General features: G+C 43.6%; 1 protein-coding gene across 1 annotated transcript in view; it reads right to left on the reverse strand.

Moving 5' to 3' along the window:
* Positions 1 to 17,937, reverse strand: part of KIF11 (kinesin family member 11) — a 55,037-nt gene extending 37,100 nt beyond the window's left edge. Inside the window, exons 1-8 of the mRNA XM_004607366.2 lie at positions 17,836 to 17,937; positions 7,642 to 7,774; positions 7,241 to 7,338; positions 6,904 to 6,982; positions 4,929 to 5,114; positions 4,660 to 4,784; positions 3,057 to 3,147; positions 1,484 to 1,726 (exon numbers count right to left, since the gene is read on the reverse strand). Of these exons, the coding sequence (XP_004607423.2) occupies positions 1,484 to 1,726; positions 3,057 to 3,147; positions 4,660 to 4,784; positions 4,929 to 5,114; positions 6,904 to 6,982; positions 7,241 to 7,338; positions 7,642 to 7,774; positions 17,836 to 17,912 (1,032 nt within the window). The 5' untranslated portion in view covers positions 17,913 to 17,937. The remainder of the gene's footprint in view (positions 1 to 1,483; positions 1,727 to 3,056; positions 3,148 to 4,659; positions 4,785 to 4,928; positions 5,115 to 6,903; positions 6,983 to 7,240; positions 7,339 to 7,641; positions 7,775 to 17,835) is intronic.
* Between the last annotated feature and the right edge of the window lie 1,358 nt (positions 17,938 to 19,295).

A 19,295-nucleotide genomic window follows, 5' to 3' on the forward strand; every position in this document is an offset into this window, starting at 1 on the left:
GTTCCACTACCCACTGTCCCACCTGAGAAGGGGCATCTGGCACCATGCCCATGGCAATCCTGGGGTGTCCCAACAAAGTGAGCAACCTCTGAAGAACTGCAACCTCCTGATCATCACCATCACAACAAAGGCAATGGAAGAAAAAAAATTTAAGATAAGAAAAAGGAGGGCAAGAGTGATAGTACAGGGGGTAGGGCAGAGGGAGGGAGGGGAAAAGGGAAGGAAGGAAGGAAGAGGGTATCTGTCTTACAAGCAAGCTGGGCAGGGGACGGGCGAGGGAGGTACTGAATGGAGACTGGGGACATGAAATGTACACTGGTTAAGCGCTAGGTGTTGGAACATTGTATGACTGAAACAATCATACAATGAATTGTTCATATGAACAATTTTATAACTGTGTATCTCACATCATTCTATTATAAATAAATAAATAAATAAATAAATAAATAAATAATCCCTACAGGATTCTCTTGGGGACAGTAGCAAATCCCTGGCTCTGCATTCAGGTATCACTCCTGGTGGGACTCAGGAGACCAAGTGGAACCAGATATCAAATTCAGGTCAACTTCATGCAAGGCAAGCACCCTACCTTACTACACTACCTTTCCAGCTCCTGAGTTATACATTTTGCTTTAAGTTTATGGTTTGTAAATTACAATACAGTAAGAAAAACAACTTTTAATGAAAGGAGGGATTGAAGAGATATGCTACAGGGTAGGGAATTTGTCCTATGCATAACCAACCAAGGTTCAAATCCCTGTACCACATATGGTACCCCAAACCCCGCCACGAGTGATCCCTGAGTTTAGAGTTAAGCCCTGAACACAGCTGGGTGTGGCCCCAAAGCAAAACAAACCAAAACCAAAAAAAAAAAGTCATTTTTCTACCAGGACAATGAAAATAAATTCTTAGACTATGACAATACAATTGAGAATTACCAAGGATTAGGAAGGGATGAAGCAGATATTAATACTATTGAAAAGAAATAAAAGCATTTTAAAAATGGAGAAATTTTTCTCAGCAATATCCTTTTGTTCATATGCAAATTTTTGTGGGGCTGGAGTGATAGCACAGCGGGTAGGGCGTTTGCCTTGCACACAGCCAACCCGGGTTCAATTCCCAGCATCCCATATGGTCCCCCAAGCACCGCCAGGGGTAATTCCTGAGTGCTGAGCCAGGAGTGACCCCTGAGCATCTCTGGTGTGACCCAAAAAGCAAAATAACAAAACCAAAAAAAAAACATGCAAATTTTTGTTTTTGTTTCTTGGGTCACACCTGGTGGTGCTCAGGGATTGCTCCTAGTACAGCTCCGGGGACCATATCGGTACTGGGGATTGATCCCAGGTCAGGCACATGCAAGGAAAGTGCCTTACCAGCAACACTATTGTTCCAGCTCAAAAGTTTAAAAATAATATGATTACTATATAAGAATGAGAACAAGTACATTGCTACTACACTTACAGATATCTTTCAAAGGGCTTACCTCAAGATTGAGAGATGCAGGGGAAATTGTTGCAATGATAGATGTTTTCGTACGGCCCCCAAGAGAATCCTGTAGGATTCTTGTTAGCTTAGATTCTCGATAAGGTACATGAGGTGTTCTTTCTACGAGAGCAGTAATAACTCTTCCCAAAGTCAACAGAGACTGATTGATATTTCCAGCTTCCCGAGCTCTCTTATCAACTGCTCCAGATCGGCCAATGTTTTCACTTCCTGCAAGATCAACCTTAAAAAAAAAAAGTTGTCAATTATACTTAGACTTGAAGACTTTTTCATTTTTATATAATGTTGAGAGATATATTATACAGGGTAGGACACTTGCCTTGTATACAGACAACCAAGGTTCGAACCCCTGCACCACAAATGGTATCCCAAACCCTGCCAGGAATGACCAAATAATTTGAAAATTAGCAACTCACTATAAAGCTAATAAACTAGGGACTACAAAACTATTGAAGAGGCACAAAATGTGAAATCGCTGTGCCAAGTGATCAAGAATCAGGGCTGAAGGGGTATTAGCACAGTGGATAAGGCACTTGTTTTATAGGTGGCTGACCGGGGTTTGATCTCTAGCACCACATAGTCCCTCAAGCCCTGCCAGGAATTAAGCCCTGATCACTAATGTGCTCAACACCCCCACCCCCACCCCACAAATATAAAGATGAGTAAGTTCCAGGGAACTGACTGACCGCCTGTGAGATGTTAATACTGCACTGAAGGCTAGCTGAGAATACTTCGTGGCTCGAATGGCAAAGTGCCTTGCATGTACAAGGCCTGGATTCTGTCCCTGATACCACTTACCAGCAGCACCAGGTGTGCCCTAGGGACACCCCACAACAAGTACAAAAATAAGACTCTGAAATTTGTGGAGTGTAGAGTTTTTGGTTTATTCTCTTAATTTACAGGGCCACACCCAGCAGTGTTAGGGAATTCAGGGGCTACCTAACAAGAGCCTAACAGTTCAAGGAAGGAATCAACCCCTCAGCTCCAGACTCAGGGCACGTGCTCTGGCACTTGACCTATCTCACAGGTGGAGAGCGATCTTAAGTGTACACACACACACACACACACACACACACACACACACACACACACACACACACACACACACACACACACACACACACACACACACACACACACACACACACACACACACACACACACACACACACACACACACGTGAAGGAATCAAGAGAGGCAACGGATGAGATAATTATCCTCATAGGGTAATCATTTGACCATTTTGCAAAGTATACCACACCAGCATGTTGCATACCTGCTTTTTTATTGCTGACATTTTAAGGTTTCATTGAATTACATGATACAGATTTCAGATGTGCAGCATTGAAAATTAACATGTGCATTTTGATTCATACACATCTCCCATCCCACCTTCCCTTCTGGCACCACTAATTGGTCTTATAGTACAAAAGCTTAGTACTGTTTCATTTAGTTTATGTTTGTGTTATACACTTTAAATAATTGTATCATTTATACCTCCATAAAGCTGGAGTGGGAGCTGGGGAACCATGATATCAAGGGAAATGCTTACCAAGTTCAACTTTCCAATTTTAACAAGCTCCTCTCCATCGATGGTAGTTTCTTTCATATGGATTGTAACAGAGAAGACTGAATGGGAACGACTGAAAAACAAGTTCAAGTTGCCCAATTATTACAATGAAAACATGTATACTTTCTAAAAAATACTCAAAGCAGAAAAAAAATCTAAATCTAAATCACCAGAGTGAAATAAGTATCCAAAAGGAGACAGCGTAAGATTTAGATTTTGGAAAACAGTAGATAGAGCAAAATTTGGGTGGATATTTATTTTTAGGTACCTACAGTTTTCAGAGGATATCCTAAAAAGTCAGTAATAAAAAAATATCCTAATGGTCATAGGAACTTAAATCCTCAGACACCTCAGAAAAGTGTATGTGAAGTGAGATAGGACTGGAATAAGCCACAGTTTGAATCAGAGGGAGAAGTTGCAATCAACCTTGCTAATCATGAGAACCACTGAAAATATTATTCATAGTCCAACAGCAGCAAGGAAACCATTAGGTTACTGTAAGTGTATACTATTCTCCTTTGGGAATGTCAACAGGAAAATTCTACCTCAAAACTAGAAATGGCTATAACGAAAACATTACAAAAGAGTGATTGCTGGATCCCTGTAGTATCTCTCGTCCCATAAATGCAAGAGATAGTACTTTTATTTATTTAGCTTGGTTTTGTTTGGTTTCTTGTTTTGAGCCACCCCCAGTAGTTCTCAGAGTTTATTCCCAGCACTATGCTCAGGGATCACACCTAGTGGGCTCAAGGAACCATGTGTGGTCCGGGGGATAGAAACTGGAGCAGCCACATGAAAGGCAAGTTTCTACCCACTCTAATATCTCCATAGTCCCTTAAATGCACACTTCTGAAAACAGAATTTCAACTAAAACAGTTATGAGATCCAGAGACAGAGAACAGAGCTTGGAGCTAGCCTTGTATGTGGTCTCCTCGTTCAATCCCTGACACCAGGATTGATATTCAGGATTCCCTGAATGTTACCAGGAGTGACTTGAGAGCAGAGTCAAGAGAAAGCCCTAAAAGCCACCAGGTGTGGCCTAAAAACAAAAATAAAATAGGGCTTGTGCAATAGTTCAGCAGATAAGGACATTTGCCTTGCACGCGGCCAGCCAGGGTTCAATTCCCTGAGCACTACCAGGATCGATTCCTGAGTGCAAAGCCAGGAATAACCCCTGAGAATCGCCAAAAAAAAAAAAAAAAAGAAAAGAAAACAGAATGTAAAATAGCTCCCTAGTCTGTGCATCTGCCTTGAATGTAGGAGGCAGGCCCAGGTTCAATCTTTAAGAACAGAGAAGTGAGCCCTAAGCACAAAGCTGGGAGAGATCTTGGAGCAAACCCGCCTCCCCCAAAATAATAAAATTGTATGGGGCCAGAGAGATAATATAGCCAGGAGTGATTCCTAAGCACAGAGGCCTGAGCACAAAACACTGAACACCTCCAGGTATGGCCCAACAAATAAAGAACCTAGCATACAATCTAGGTGTGATCTACACCCAACAGAATACCTTTGTTCCCTAGACAACCCACATCAAGTTTCTAATTATTAGGAAAAAAGTGGAGCAATGGAAATATGGTTTCCTTACCTAGAGTATGCATTCATCAGTGTTGCTGCAGTGGTCCTTTTCGCTGCCCCTTTCTCCAAAATTTGATAAACTTCATCCTTGTTGTGTACTGTAATCTCTTCCAAACCTTTGATTATTACTCCCCTCTGACCAGATATCAAAAAAGCATCCCATTAGATTAACATAGAGAGAGAGAGAGAGAGAGAGAGAGAGAGAGAGAGAGAGAGATTTCTCAAGGCATCACATACAATTTATAATTTAGAGACTTTTCATCACAAAGACTGAACTACCTTGTTACGGGGATCATCAAACATCTGCAATCTCTCAGATACGTCAGAAGATGGGTTAAGTAGATCAAAGAGTTCCTCATTATAGATTTCCAACAGGGATACTTTGACGGAAAATTCAGTGCCATTATTACTAAGTTTCTCAAAAATTTGATGAAGAGTACGTGGAATTATACCAGCCAAGGGATCCTGAAATTATAGTAATAAGGACTAAAGATTGCCATTTAGTGAAGCAATTTAAACACACGTAACAAGAGTCTCCTTTAATAATACATTTAAACAAAAGTATGCCAAAAAAAAGTTTTAAAAAGGAGAAGTACTGATGTTAAAGAAGTCTCTCGACGGCCCATTCAAAAGTAATTCCTCATTATTCTACACATCTATCACAATTGCTAGGTACTTGATGCCTGAGTACTACACAGAAACCAAACAAGCCAAATTACTCATGGAACCAGTTCAATGATTCTTCCCAACTTTCCTCATGAGAATATAACAATTTAAATCAGGGAAGTGGCACAATAGGGTCAAAGAGATAGTATAGCAGGTAAAGTGCTTGCCTACACATGCGGCTGACCTGGGTTCAATATCCAACCATGCATATCCTGGAACACTTTCAGGAGTGATCCCTGCGCACAGCTGAGTATGATCCAACACCCCTCCCCAAAGTAGCCCAACAGTATATTCTCTAATTGCCATAAAATCTCTCAAATACTGGGGCTGGAGCAATAGTACAGCGGGTAGGGCATTTGCCTTGCACACAGCCAACCCGAGTTCGATTCCCAGGATCCCATATGGTCCCCCAGCACCACCAGGAATAATTCATGAGTGCAGAGCCAGGAGTAACCCCTGTGCATCGCTGGGTGTGACCCAGAAAGAAAAAAAAAAAAAACCCTGCCAAATATCTAAATGTCCTTAATATGTGGAGTTTACAACTATTTCTTAAGCATATTCCGTATCTCCTATCATTACAATTCATGTAACTTTATAATCCCTGCATAAAGAAAGTTAATATTATACCTACAAAACTACAACAAAAACAATCTACATCCCTTTTATGTTAATTTAGAAAATTAAGTTAGTCACTAATTTAATATATATTTAGTGGAAATCTTTGTGAAATGTACTATGTGTTTTTTATAAAACCCAACAATAACAGGGACAGAAAGGCAAGTAAGGTACTTGCCTTGCATGCAGTCAACCTGAGTTTGAACCCTGGCACCAAGTATTGTAACCCCCAGCACTACCGGAAGTGATCTTCCAGCACAGAACCAGAAGTAAACCCTGAGCACTGCCAGATATGGCTCAAAAAAAAAAAAAAAAACAAAATCCAATAAAACAAAATCCAACAGTAATGATTTTAATTTCTTGAATATGCAAGGTCATCAGTAAAATATCAAACTACTCCAGCAAGGCTAACTTTAACTTATTCTCAAAGCAAAGTCTTCCCTTTCAAATACTACTCATATTTCACATTTCCATAACATCCTACTCCATCTATTCTGTCCCGAGTAGACTTTTTCAGTTTTTGGGTCACACGTGGTAATGCTCAGGGTGTCCATATGGTACCAGAGATAGAACCAAAGGCTCCTACATGCAGTGCATGTGATTCAGTACGCTGAGCCAGCTCCCCAGCCCTTGACATCATTTAGCTGTGCCTTATGAATTGGTTCTCTCTGTCCCAATGAAACTATGTTTCTGAAATGGGAGCCACCTGATCAGGGAGATAGAGGGGTTAAGGCACTTTCCTTGCTTGAGGCTGACCCCAGTTTAACACCCGGTACTACATATGGTCCCTCAGCACTACCAGAGGGACTCTCAAGTCCAGAGCCAGAGGTAGTCTAATGTCCCACAGAGAGAGCACAGTGGGTAGGGCGCTTATCTTGCACAATCCTCTCTATTTCATGACAAAGGCCTTCAAGCAAATTATATTCAGTTACATTTAATCACTTTAATGATAGAAGTCTTATATAAACAATACCTCCTCCCAAGTATATTCTCCATTAGGTGACCTTTCACCTTCCATTGTAAAGGTTTTTCCAGTACCAGTTTGGCCATACCTGTCAAAACGAAAGAAGCATTGGTGAAAAGCAAAAACATCCAAACCTTTTCACTAAACCAAATAATAACATTTTAGAGTTGGAATGACAGTACTGCAGGTAAAGTGCTTGCCTTGCATGTGCCCAACCCAGGTCTGACCCTGTACCATTATGGTCTCCCGACCACTACTAGCAAGGAGCGATCCTGAGCAGAGACAGAAGCATTGAGAACAGACAGGTGTCGTCCAAAAACAAAACAAAAAAATAGCATTCACTCACGCAAAAATTGTGCAATTGTAGCCCATAATAACTTCATCCAGAATTGGACAAACAACACTTCGGTAAACATCAATTTGTTTAGTAGATGGCCCAAACACCTATTTAAAAAAAAAAGTTTCTTCATGGAAATAATCCTCAAAATTACTCACTTTAATAATTCTTGTCTTAGTTGTATGCATGAAATCATATCATTAACAATATTGTAAATCACTGAGGTTAAATAAAATTCAAAAAAAATTTTGTTTTTAATATCTTAAATAATTGGTCCCACAATAGATCATTACCACTCAAAAAGTCAAATCAGACTTATCTGATTTGTATGTATGAGAATCCATAGAACATACTATGAGGGTGACTTCACATCAGCAGATAATAAAGTAGTAGCAGTATTTAAGCAGTACCATATCGAAAGTATAGGTTTTCCTTGAGCTCTTATCTGTCAATCCTCCAGTTCGCACGCTGACTTCTTTCCGAATGTGATCACATTCTACTACAGAAAGGGCACTAGCTTTCCGTTCTGCCGAATTAAATGGTCTATTAAAAAAAAAAGTACAGTAATTTAAGAACTCCTAATAATCATTTATGGCATTTTCATTACCTGCTTAAAAACAATGTGAATTTTTGACTATATTACTGATGATAGAGATTAAAAGTGGACTAAATGACACTATAAATCAAACATAATTTTAAAAGTACAAATCCAAAAAGAAAGTTAGGGTTTTGTTATTTTCAAACATATGGACAACTAAGTCTGGAAGATGTCTGGACTGTATACTTTGGATGAGAGAACCCCAGGTTCAATTCCTGGCATTTCAGTAACCCCTCACAACCCCCCTCCCATCATCAGGTGCCCCTTACCCCCCATACTAGCTAGGATGAGTAAGAACACTCAGGCCAAACAAGTAAACTACACCATTACATGTTTATGAACTAGAAATGAACAGAGGGAGGGGAGGAGAGGGAAGTCCCTGAGCAATGCCAGACATGGTCCAAAAACAAAAGGAAAAGCAAGGAAGCCAGCCACGTAGCTAAAGCCTGGGGAAGCCTCACTGCTTCAGTCCCTGGTGCTGGAATCACCAGGAGACCATGCGGCAAGGCAGGCACCCTAGCTGCTCTTCTATGGCCCTGGGCCCTACCTAGCAATTTTCAGCAACTGTTTTCTAGTCACAGAGATTTTGCAAAGACCATAAGGTAAAGCACTTAAGTTTGTTTTCGAAGGGAGAGCCAGGGCATCACATTGAGAGCCTACTGCTGAATGATACTGAGCTCTGGGGCCAAGCCTGGCCCTTGCCTTACCTAAGAGTAATTTTTACAGGCTCATCCTCCGCCCTGGGAATTGGCAGAATAGCAATCCAGGTTTACTCTTCTCAGCTTTTAGCTTTTCTTCCCCTCTCCCCTCGAGAGGAGAAAAGCTGGAGTTCTCCTTGAGTGTGAACGCGCTCTCTCTCCCTCTCCCTCCCTCCCCCAAGACCTTCCCTTCCTCCCTCTCTCCCTTTCTGTCTCTCTCCCTCGCCTGCCTCACATTTATTACTTTAAGTACATTTCTTAAGTACAAGCTATTTTACTCAATTATTTTTCTCTTTTCACAACAGTTGCTTTAAAGCCTTTAACACACACACACACACAAAATAAACAAGTGAATGAATAAATAAGGGGCTGGAGAGATAGTTCAGATGACCTGAGTTAGGGTTAGATCCCCAGCACATATAGTCCCTTGAGTCCTGCCAGGAGTGATTGCTGAGTACAGTGTGTGTTGCCCAAAAACAAACCAAAAGAGAGCTAAGGGCTGGAGATGCAGGGCACACTATGCAAGCAGCAAACAGGTATTCATTCTGCAACTTAAAGCCACACAATCTCACCACTTTCTGTTAAAGACTACTGGCATGGGAACAATAAGCAAGTGGCCATCTTATTGTTTACTTGAGAGAATATGATAGGCTACTGGGAGGGCCTTCTCAAGGCTTAAAAAAGTTATATTTCTTAATTAATTTTTAATTTCTTAAAAACTAGAGGTAGTTACAGAGGTATTGTTCATCACAATACCTCTGCAACTATGATGATCAATCCATGCTGCATAAATGTCAAATGTATAAGCATTACTGATTTTTATTAGTATATCAACTATTTATTGAACAAATTGATAGAGTGCTATTATTGTACACATCAAGTTAAATATTAAAATGTCTCAATGATCAATTAAACTTTACATTTGTTTTGTGTGATTTTCTGTATTTTTTTGTTTTCTCGGTTAAAGTTTTGTTTTTTTTTTTTTTGCTTTTTGGGATGCTGGGAATTGAACCTGGGTCGGCCGCGTGCAAGGAAAACGCCCTACTCGCTGTGCTATTGCTCCAGCCCCACCCTCGGTTAAAGTTTTAAAATTTAAAAAAGGGGCCGAAGAGATAGCACAGTGGGTAGGAAGTTTGTCTTGCACATAGCCTATCCAGGTTCAATTCCCAGCACTCTATATGGTCTGTAAGCCCCACCAAGAGTGCGCCCTGAGCACAGAGTCAGGAGTATGCCCTGAGCACCAATGGGGATAGCCCAAAATCAAACTACAAACCAAAAAAATGATTTTTTTTAAAGATTTCTAGCAGGAGGGGCTGGAGCGATAGCACAGCGGGTAGGGCATTTGCCTTGCATACGGCCAACCCGGGTTCGATTCCCAACATCCCATATGGTCCTCCAAGCACCACCAGGAGTAATTCCTGAGTGCATGAGCCAGGAGTAACCCCTGTGCATTGCCAGGTATGACCCCCCCCCCCAAAAAAAAAAAGATTTCTAGCAGGATATGATCCAAAACCCACAAATAAATCTTGGAAGAGAGCAACAAGCTTCAGAGAAGCTTCAGACCCTGCACCAGGCTGAGTCTCATCCAGGACAACCCAAAGTGGGGGTGGGTGAGTCCCTCCACACACCCCAACAGAGTCCTGGGAGCTGAAAACCTCCAGAAGTCAATCACAGCCATGCTCCTGCCCAATCTCTACAGGCTTGGAGGAGCCATATCCATGAGTGAATCTGCAGAAAAACTCAGGTATGCAGGTTTTGTGACTGAAATCTCTAGGCTTGCATGAAGTCAAGAATGGGTGACCTTCCCATATCTCCCTGCTCTTCCAGGAACCTGGCAGACACAACCATGAACTGCCTCTAGTGCCATATAAGCTCATTAATGGCCATGATCTAGGATACAAATACATCTCAGAAGAGAACAATAAGCTGCAGAAATGCCTTCAGACCCCAAAGTCACAATCCAGTTAAAATTTAACTACAGCTATATCACCCTATTTAAAATGTTTAGAATTCCTAGAGCGCGCACTGCCACATTTGTGGCCATGCAACACTGATGTACCAAGAGTAGCACACCAGGGGCTGGAGTGATAGCACAGCGGATAAGGCGTTTGCCTTGCACACAGCTGCGTTCAATTCTCAGCATCCCATATGGTCTCCCGAGCACCACCAGGAGTAATTCCTGAGTTCAGAGCCAGGAGTAACCTCTGTGCATTGCTGGATGTGACCCAAAAAGCAAAAAAAAAAAAAAAGAGTAGCACACTTTGGTGGGGTGTAAAGTAGAAGGCAATTGATCTCAATCAAAAAAAAAAAAAAATTAGCACACAGTCTCAACCTGTAGCAACATGTTAGTAATCTCTTGTACAAAGGTTTAATGGCTTCAGGATGAGATACAACAATACACACTTTCCTCTAAGGAAACTTTCAGATCATTTTTAGCGGATTATTCATAATAAGCAATACAAAATAAATTATTTAGGTTCTACTTTGGGGGCAGACTTTGGGGGTGGTGGGAATATTCAAAATAATGGTTGTGGGAAGGTATGGTGGTGGGATTGGTGTTGGAATATGGAATGTAATATTGTAAACTTTACAAAAATAAAATAAAAATTTAAAAAATAAGGTCCCCTGTGCCCAGCCAGGAGTAATCCCTGAGCACAGAGCCAAGAGTAATCCCTGAGCACCCAAAAACCAAAACAAAAAATAACAACACTGCATCATCTTATAAGGGAAAAATGAAATAGTTCCTCTCCTCAAAAAAGGTAAATTATAAACATCTCCTAGAAGAGATCTACTTTCAGTCTGGGTTTTGTTTTTTGATAATAACCACTAATATGGAGCGTGGTGGCTGGGTTGTGGAGATAGGCTGCCAGGGCTGGGTCCCTTGGGGCGGGGAGGGCTCTCACCCTCTGGGGCACCACTCATGGGACTTTACTCAGGCGTGGGACATCCGTGGGAATTCACTCATGCGTAAGGCTCAGCCTGAGCATGTGGGAAGCGGCCTGGAGCATGGTGGTAGTTGGGTTGTGGAGGTCGGCTGCATGGGCTGGGTCCCTTGGCAGGAAGGGGGCCTCTCACCTGCCCCCCTCTGGGGCGGCCCAAATGAAAACAGCCTGACAGGGACTCCAATGGCATGGTTATGGGGGCCTCTTCCCACATGCTCGGAGCAGAGCCTCATGCATGAGTGAAGTCCCATGGAACCCAGGTAATGCAGAACTTTGTGACCTTGGACTCTGGGCTCAACGGAACCTGGAGCAGAGATCTTCTGCTGCTTCTCCCAGTCTCCAGCAATCCATGGGTCATGCCCATAAGCCACCTCCTGCTGGCACCAGATAAACTCCTCATAGACCACCGACCAGATCCCACGGCTACTTTTTCCGGAAGAGGGTATAAAATGAATCCCCCAAAACCATGCCACCAGACTCCGCAGTAGGCTGTTTTCACTCGGGGTGCCTGGGTGGGGGGGTGAGAGCCCTCCCCACCCCAAGGTACCCAGCCCTGGCAGCCAACCTCCACAACCCAACCACCACCGTGCTCCAGGCCGCTTCCCACATGCTTGGACTGAGCTTCACATACGAGTGAACATATTCTTGGACTACTCGGCCGCATGACACATCATAAGACACTCCCTATTCATTTTCCATACCTCTCGGAGAGCTTGGCTAGTTACCGAGGATATCCCGCCCACTCGGCAGAGCTTGGCAAAGCTACCTGTGTCGTATTCAATATGCCAAAAACAGTAACAATAACGTGCTCTTCATGTTCCTAGAGCGAGCAGACACCATTGGATTATACTAGCACTGGACAGGGATAAATGGAGACGTTACTGAAGCCCGCTCAAGCAATCGATGAGCAACAGGATGACAGTGATACAGTGAATCACTAATATAATTTAAATGGTGTTAAATTAGAATATTGAACTCTGGAGTCTTTATTTTCTAAGCTGGGCTTTCTGTAAAGTTTCCTCTGCTGATTTACTGCAGAATACATCTTGAGTTCTATTTGGTTCAACTCTCATGTCATATTAGGTTACTATTTAAGAAAATGTGGCCATTGGCCTTTGAACAAAGCATTTGTATACTATTCCAGTAGTACCCGCAGCCAGCAGTGTGAGGAACAGGTGTCCCTCCCCAGAAGTTGGCCAGCAGTGAGGGCCTTGCTGTCCAGCCAGACACATTGTGGTGCTAGGCCTGGGGGCACTGGGAAGTGATGCCAAAGATCACTTTAGGAAGCTCAGAGCCTCACACGTATCATGCAGATTGGCTCCCAGAAGCATATACTTTTAAATGATTCAGACACTGAGCCCTAAATTGTTTAAGCACCTGTCTATAATAAAATGTCAAGAAAAACTTAAATGCTACAACTGTTATACTTTTGTTATACTTTACTCTTAACAGTGTTTGTGCCTACCTGTACCATATACTAGGAGAGCTTTGCATATGTGTGTGTATTTGCACATACACATATCAGTTTTGTTTTCCTTATTAAAATTTATACAGTGGTAGGGTATTTGCCTTGCATGTGGCTGACCCGGGATCAATCCCTGGTATCCCATATGGTCCCCCAAGCACTGCCAGTAATTCCTGAGTGCAGAACCAAAAGTAACCCCTGATCGTTGCCAGGTGTGACCCAAAAAGAAAAAAAAAATCTCTAGAAGCCAGAATAGTACAGCAGCACTGCCTTACATGCAGTCAATCTCGGTTAGATCCCCAGCACCCAAATATGATCCTTCAAGCAATAGGGACCAAGAAGGCTCCCAAAGCACAAAACCCAGTGTAAGCTTTGAGCACAGCTAGGTGTAGCCAAAAAAACTACCAAAAAGAAAAGAAACCTACAAGAACAAAAATTTATATGAAGAGTTCCCCAATTGCAGAAATTATATGATTATTTAAGCTGTGCATATTTATACTAAAAATTATTTTCATATAGTTATTGTAAAAAAATAAATAGAAAGATTGTACTCATTGTAATTTAGTCATTTGTTTTTTTTCTTGTGATCTTACTGACATACAGACTACTATAAATTTTGCCAATTATAAATTTGAAAGTGGGAGGAAAGAAATCAGAGCAGAATATGTGACACAACACATGGGACAAGTAATTTACTGATATGTTCACAGAGCCAGTGTTAATTTCAGAATTAAATTTGGGGCTGGCAGATCCTTTGTGGGTAAAATTCTGATCTAAACTTACTTCTTGTAAGTTTCCTTAAAAAAGAAATACAAATGGCCAAAAGACACATGAAAAAATGCTTCACATCACTAGTCATCAAGGAGATGAAAATCAAAGCAACAATGAGATATCATCTCACACCACAGAGACTGGCACACATTCAAAAGAACAAAAGCAACCAGTGCTGGCATGGATGTGGGGAAAAAGGGATGCTCTTTCACTGTTGGTAAGAATACTGACTGGTCCAGCCTTTCAGGAAAACAATATGGACAGTCCTTCAAAAACTAGAAATTGAGCTTCCATATGATCCCACAATGCCACTTCTGAAAATATATCCTGAGGATGCACAAAAGCACAGTAGAAATGACATCTGTAGCTATATGTTCATTGCAGCACTGTTCACAATAGCCAAAATCTGGAAACAACCCAAGTGCCCTAAAACAGATGACTGGTTAAAGAAACTTTGAAACATCTATACAGTGGAATACTATGCAGCTGTTAGGAGAGATGAAGTCATAAAATTTGCTTATAAATGGATAGACATGAAGAGTATCATGCTAAGTGAAATGAGTCAGAAAGAGAGGGACAGACATAGAAGGACTGCACTCATTTGTGGAGTATAGAATAACATCACATGAGGCTGAAACCCAAGGACAGTAGATACAAGGGCCAGGAGGATTGCCCCATAGCTAGAAGCCTGCTTCATGAGTGGAGGGAGAAGGCAGATGGAATAGAGAATGGATCACTAAGAAAATGATAGCTGGAGGGATCAGTCAGGATGGGAGATGTGTGCCGAAGGCAGACAAAGGTCCAAACATTATGACCTCTCAGTGTCTGTGTTGTAAGTCATAATGCCCAAATGTAGAGAGAGAGTATGGGGAATATTGTTTGCCATGGAGGCAGGGGGAGGATGGGAAAGGGGGGTGGGGTACACCAGGGATATTGGTGGTGAGGAATGTGCACTGGTGGAGGGATGGGTGTTTGATCATTGTGTGATTGTAACCCAAACATGAAAGCTTGTAACTATCTCCCAGTGATTTAATAAAAATTTTTACAAAACTCAAAAAAAAAAAAAAAAAAAAAGAATATGTGACACAGAATGTATGTGGTGGGCTGGAGTGATAGCACAGCGGGTAGGGCGTTTGCCTTGCACGCGGCAGACCCAGGTTCAAATCCCAGCATCCCATATGGTCCCCTGAGCACCGCCAGGGGTGATTTCCTGAGTGCAGAGCCAGGAGTGACCCCTGTGCATTGCTGGGTGTGACCCAAAAAGCAAAAAAAAAAAAAAAAAAAAAAAACAGAATGTATGTGGTCTGCAAAGTCTAAACTGTTATCTGGGCCCTGTACAGAAAAAGCCAGACTTCAGAAGTTGTTTGTTTATTAAAGCTTAAATAGACATTGAAATAAAAAGGCCATAGAAGAAAGAAAAGCTAATCTTAAAAAAAAAAAAATCTTTTGACTCAAAACCTATTGCAAGTAGCTAGGACAGGAGTAACAGTATAGCAGGTAGGGCCTGGGTTCAAACCCCGGCCCTGCAATCCCAGGCCCTGCATAGGGTCCTCCCAAGCACCCTAAGGAGTGATCCCTTAGCACAGAGCCAGGAGTAAGCTCAGTATGGTCACACACACTCCACCCCCGCAAAAAAAAAAAAAAGTATTGCAAATAACAGACACAACCCAAACACTTCATTAATTACAAAGTAAAAGAGGGGCTAGGACATGTCTCAGAGGGCTAAAGAGTATAAACCTACATATATTACGTAGGTCTTCTTGCTGCTGTGTATGACAAACTCCCCTCAACCCCCAAAGTCAAAATATAAGATAAGGGTTGAAATGTTTAGGGATCAGACATGAAATTCAGTGACCTGATATAGGGGTTAAGGAGCCTTTCTTGTAATACACCCAGCAGTTAGATCCAGATACTGACCATCCAATGGTCCACTGACCACCCAAACAACCTGCAGCACAAAGCCAAAGGTAGACCCCAAACATCATAGGGTGAGGCAAATACAAAAGCGGAAACAAAAAGGAGAAGCTCTGGGTAATGTTAAACTAGAATTTGAAGGATGGCAAAGAATGAAATAAACCTATGTTTATTACTTAGATCTGGTATATTCTGTAACTAACCAAAAATGAAAAAAAATAAAGAAATAAAAACGCAACAAAGATTGCCTTAAACAATCAAAATATTGCTTTAAAATACCAAAATAAACTAAAAGTTTGCAGCTGCAATAAGTGTGGAGAGCCGCCACGGGACCGTGCTTCATGGACACCTGTTTTTCTTGTTAATTACACCGTGCTTCGTAGATAACACCTGATAAGGAATCAGGATGTCTTGTCACACCATGAGCTGTAACTAGTTTATCAGCTGCAGACACTTGGGCATAAGCTGCCTAGCTAGGTGGTTCCTCCTCATTCGTCCCTCGTTAGGTGGGTCCTCCTCGTTCGTCCCTCGTCCCTCTTCTTTCCCGTTTTTCATGAGAAGGTCTCTGAATAAATCACTGCAAGAAGAATCTCCGGGTTGCATGATTTCTTACAGCTGGCGTCCCTGATTGCAATTTTTTTTTAGTCTTCCGAAAAGTAAGTTAACAGAAACCCTTAAAGACAGCTAGTGACATCTCCACTGAAAAGATCCACCACATTTTCTCTCTGGCACATACTTTACAAAGCAAGCAATGTTTACCTCTGATAGCTACAACTCAAGTCGCCAACCCTGAGACAGCAATAACCAAGTTTACTAATACATTTTTAAACAACTTCTTAATTTTAGAATACTTGCTGATTTACAGTATTCTGTGCAGATGGTTGGTAGAATCCTTAAAACAGCCACAAAAACATAAACAAAATACACTTCAATAAATTGGAGGACCTTTTAATAAGCAAATCTCTAAGCAAAGGTTTCTTGCATGTTCAAATAGTTCCTTCCTTTCCTAGACTTTTCTGAAGATTAAAAAATATTGCAGATTTTGATCATCTCCAACCTATCTCCTTTGGTGTAGGGAAGATCCATTTGCAGCTCCACCAAACAGCTACGCTCCCTACTTGTTTCCTTTACCGTTTAAAAACAAGCACTCTTAATTTTTAAAAACCACAATATTTACTCATTTAGTAGGAGTTAGGAAAACTTTATAATAAAGGAGTACAAGTTTTCTAAGATCATTTTCCCAAAAGTGAGGGGGGAATAAAGCCTGGCAACCCCAGCGCCAGTGCTGAAGTCGGACAAGTGTGCATGACACCTTACAAAAAACGAATGAACTGCAAAGAGAGAGGCCCAAACCCTTGTCAGGCAGGGGTGGGGTGGGGTGGGGTGGGGTGGGGTGGGGTGGGGTGGGGTGGGGGTGGGGTGTGTGTGTGTGTGTGTGTGTGTGTGTGTGTGTGTGTGTGTGTGTGTGTGTGTGTGTGTGTGTGTGTGTGTGTGTGTGTGTGTGTGTAGCTATCCAAGCCCTTGTCAGTATCGGGTTTGGGGATGTGCGTGTGTGTGTATTCAAGCCCTTGTGTGTGTGTGTGTGTGTGTGTGTGTGTGTGTGTGTGTGTGTGTGTGTGTGTGTGTGTGTGTGTGTGTGTGTGTGTGTGTGTGTGTAGCTATCCAAGCCCTTGTCAGTATCGGGTTTGGGGATGTGCGTGTGTGTGTATTCAAGCCCTCGTGTGTGTGTGTGTGTGTGTGTGTGTGTGTGTGTGTGTAGAGCTATCCAAGCCCTTGTCAGTATCGGGTTTGGGGATGTGTGTGGCACCCGTGTGTGTGTGTGTGTGTGTGTGTGTGTGTGTGTGTGTGTGTGTGTGTGTGTGTGTGTGTGTGTGTGTGTGTGTGTGTGTGTGTGTGTGTGTGTGTGTGTGTGTGTGTGTGTGTGGTTATCCAAGCCCTTGTCAGTATCGAGTTGGGTGTGTGGGTGTGTGTGTGATTTGTTTGTGAAAAAGCATCTGTCACTAAAAGAGCAGTTTCCAGTCCAACCTCCAGTCCAAACATTCTTTCTTCCGAAGAGCGGACGCCAAAGAGCTCGCAGCGACCCGGGCTGCTTTCCCGCACCACAACCCGGGAAGGTTGGGTTCCCCCGGGAAACTCTGCCAACGAAAATCCCGGCTTGGGGGTCGCGCAGAAGGAAAAGCCCCCCCGGAGTTCGACTCCCGCCGGGCCCGGCCTACCTGCATCTCACCACCACCTGGATGTTCTTGCCCTTCTCGTCTTTCTTCTTGGCCGAGGAATTGGGCTGGGACGCCATGACGGTGCCGCCGGGATACCAAGGCCCAGGCGGGCGCAGGGGGCTCGGCGGAGGGGCGCGGGGGTCGGCGGCGCCCCGGCGGGCGGCTCGGCGTCCCAGCAAGCCTCCGGGGGCAGTACCTGGCCTCGGCTTTTGTCCGACGCCAGTCCGAGACCCGAGTCACCGCCGCTACTCCTGTTTCCGGGCCCGGAGCCGGAAAAACGAATAGGCGCCTTAATTTGAAAAAGGGCTCCCGGGCCGCCGGGCCAATGGCAGCGCGGCCGCGCGAGGCACCATGGGGCGCCGTGACGTCATCGGAGCCCCGCCCGCGGGGCGTGGCCAGCGCCGTTCCGCCTCCGCAGCCTCAGGACCTGCAAAGCGGCCTGCCTCGAGTTTGCACGTTTTTTCTTCTGGGTTGTGAGAATGAGTGAGCTAGTGCGGGTAAAGAGCTGAGGTCACGTAAACGCGCGGGAAGGCAAGCCGGGATTGTAATTCTTTTTTTTTTTTTTTGTCGCACCCGGGGATGCACAGTTGTTACTCCTGGCTCTGCACTCAGGAATTACTCCTGGCGGTGCTTGGGGGACCATACTGGATGCTGGGAATCGAACCCGGGTTGGCCGCGTTCGAGGCAAATGCCCTACCCGCTGTGCTATCGCTCCAGTCCCTGAGAGTGTAATTCTTTTTTTTTTTTTCTTTGCTTTTTGGGTCACACCCAGCAATGCACAGGGGTCACTCCTGGCTCTGCATTCAGGAATTACCCCTGGCAGTGCTCAGGGGCCCATATGGGATGCTGGGAATCAAACCCAGGTCGGCCGTGTGCAAGGCAAATGCCCTACCCACTGTGCTACCCACTGTCCAGCCCCTGAGATTGTAATTCTTAAGACATTTTTTAAAGAAAGTGGGGCTGTAGTGATAGCACAGCGGGTAGGGCGTTTGCCTTGCACCTGGCGACCCGGGTTCGATTCCCAGCATCCTATATGGTCCTCTAAGCACCGCCAGGAGTAATTCCTGAGTGCAGAGCCAGGAGTGACCCCTGTGCATCGCCAGGTGTGACCCCCCCCCCAAAAAAAGTGCTATGGGGGTCGGAGAGATAGGTTAAGGAGCTGGCCTTGCACGCGGAGAAGGGGGCTCGAGGGGGGATTCAATCCCTGGTACTGCATTTGGTCCCCTGAGCACTACCAGGAGTGATCCTTGAGCACTGCCATGTGTAACCCAAAAACAATGAAAGTGCTGTGGTCAAAAAACAAAAGGAGGGGCTGGAGTGATAGCACCGCAAGTAGGGCATTTTCCTTGCACACGGCCCACCCTGGTTCAATTTCCAGCATTCCATATGGTCCCCCAGCACCCTCAGGAGTAATTCCTGAGTGCAGAGCCAGGAGTAACTCCTGTGCATGCTGGATGTGA

The sequence above is a fragment of the Sorex araneus genome, chromosome 11 (assembly GCF_027595985.1).
Source record: "Sorex araneus isolate mSorAra2 chromosome 11, mSorAra2.pri, whole genome shotgun sequence".
In the NCBI taxonomy this organism is placed as follows: domain Eukaryota; kingdom Metazoa; phylum Chordata; class Mammalia; order Eulipotyphla; family Soricidae; genus Sorex; species Sorex araneus.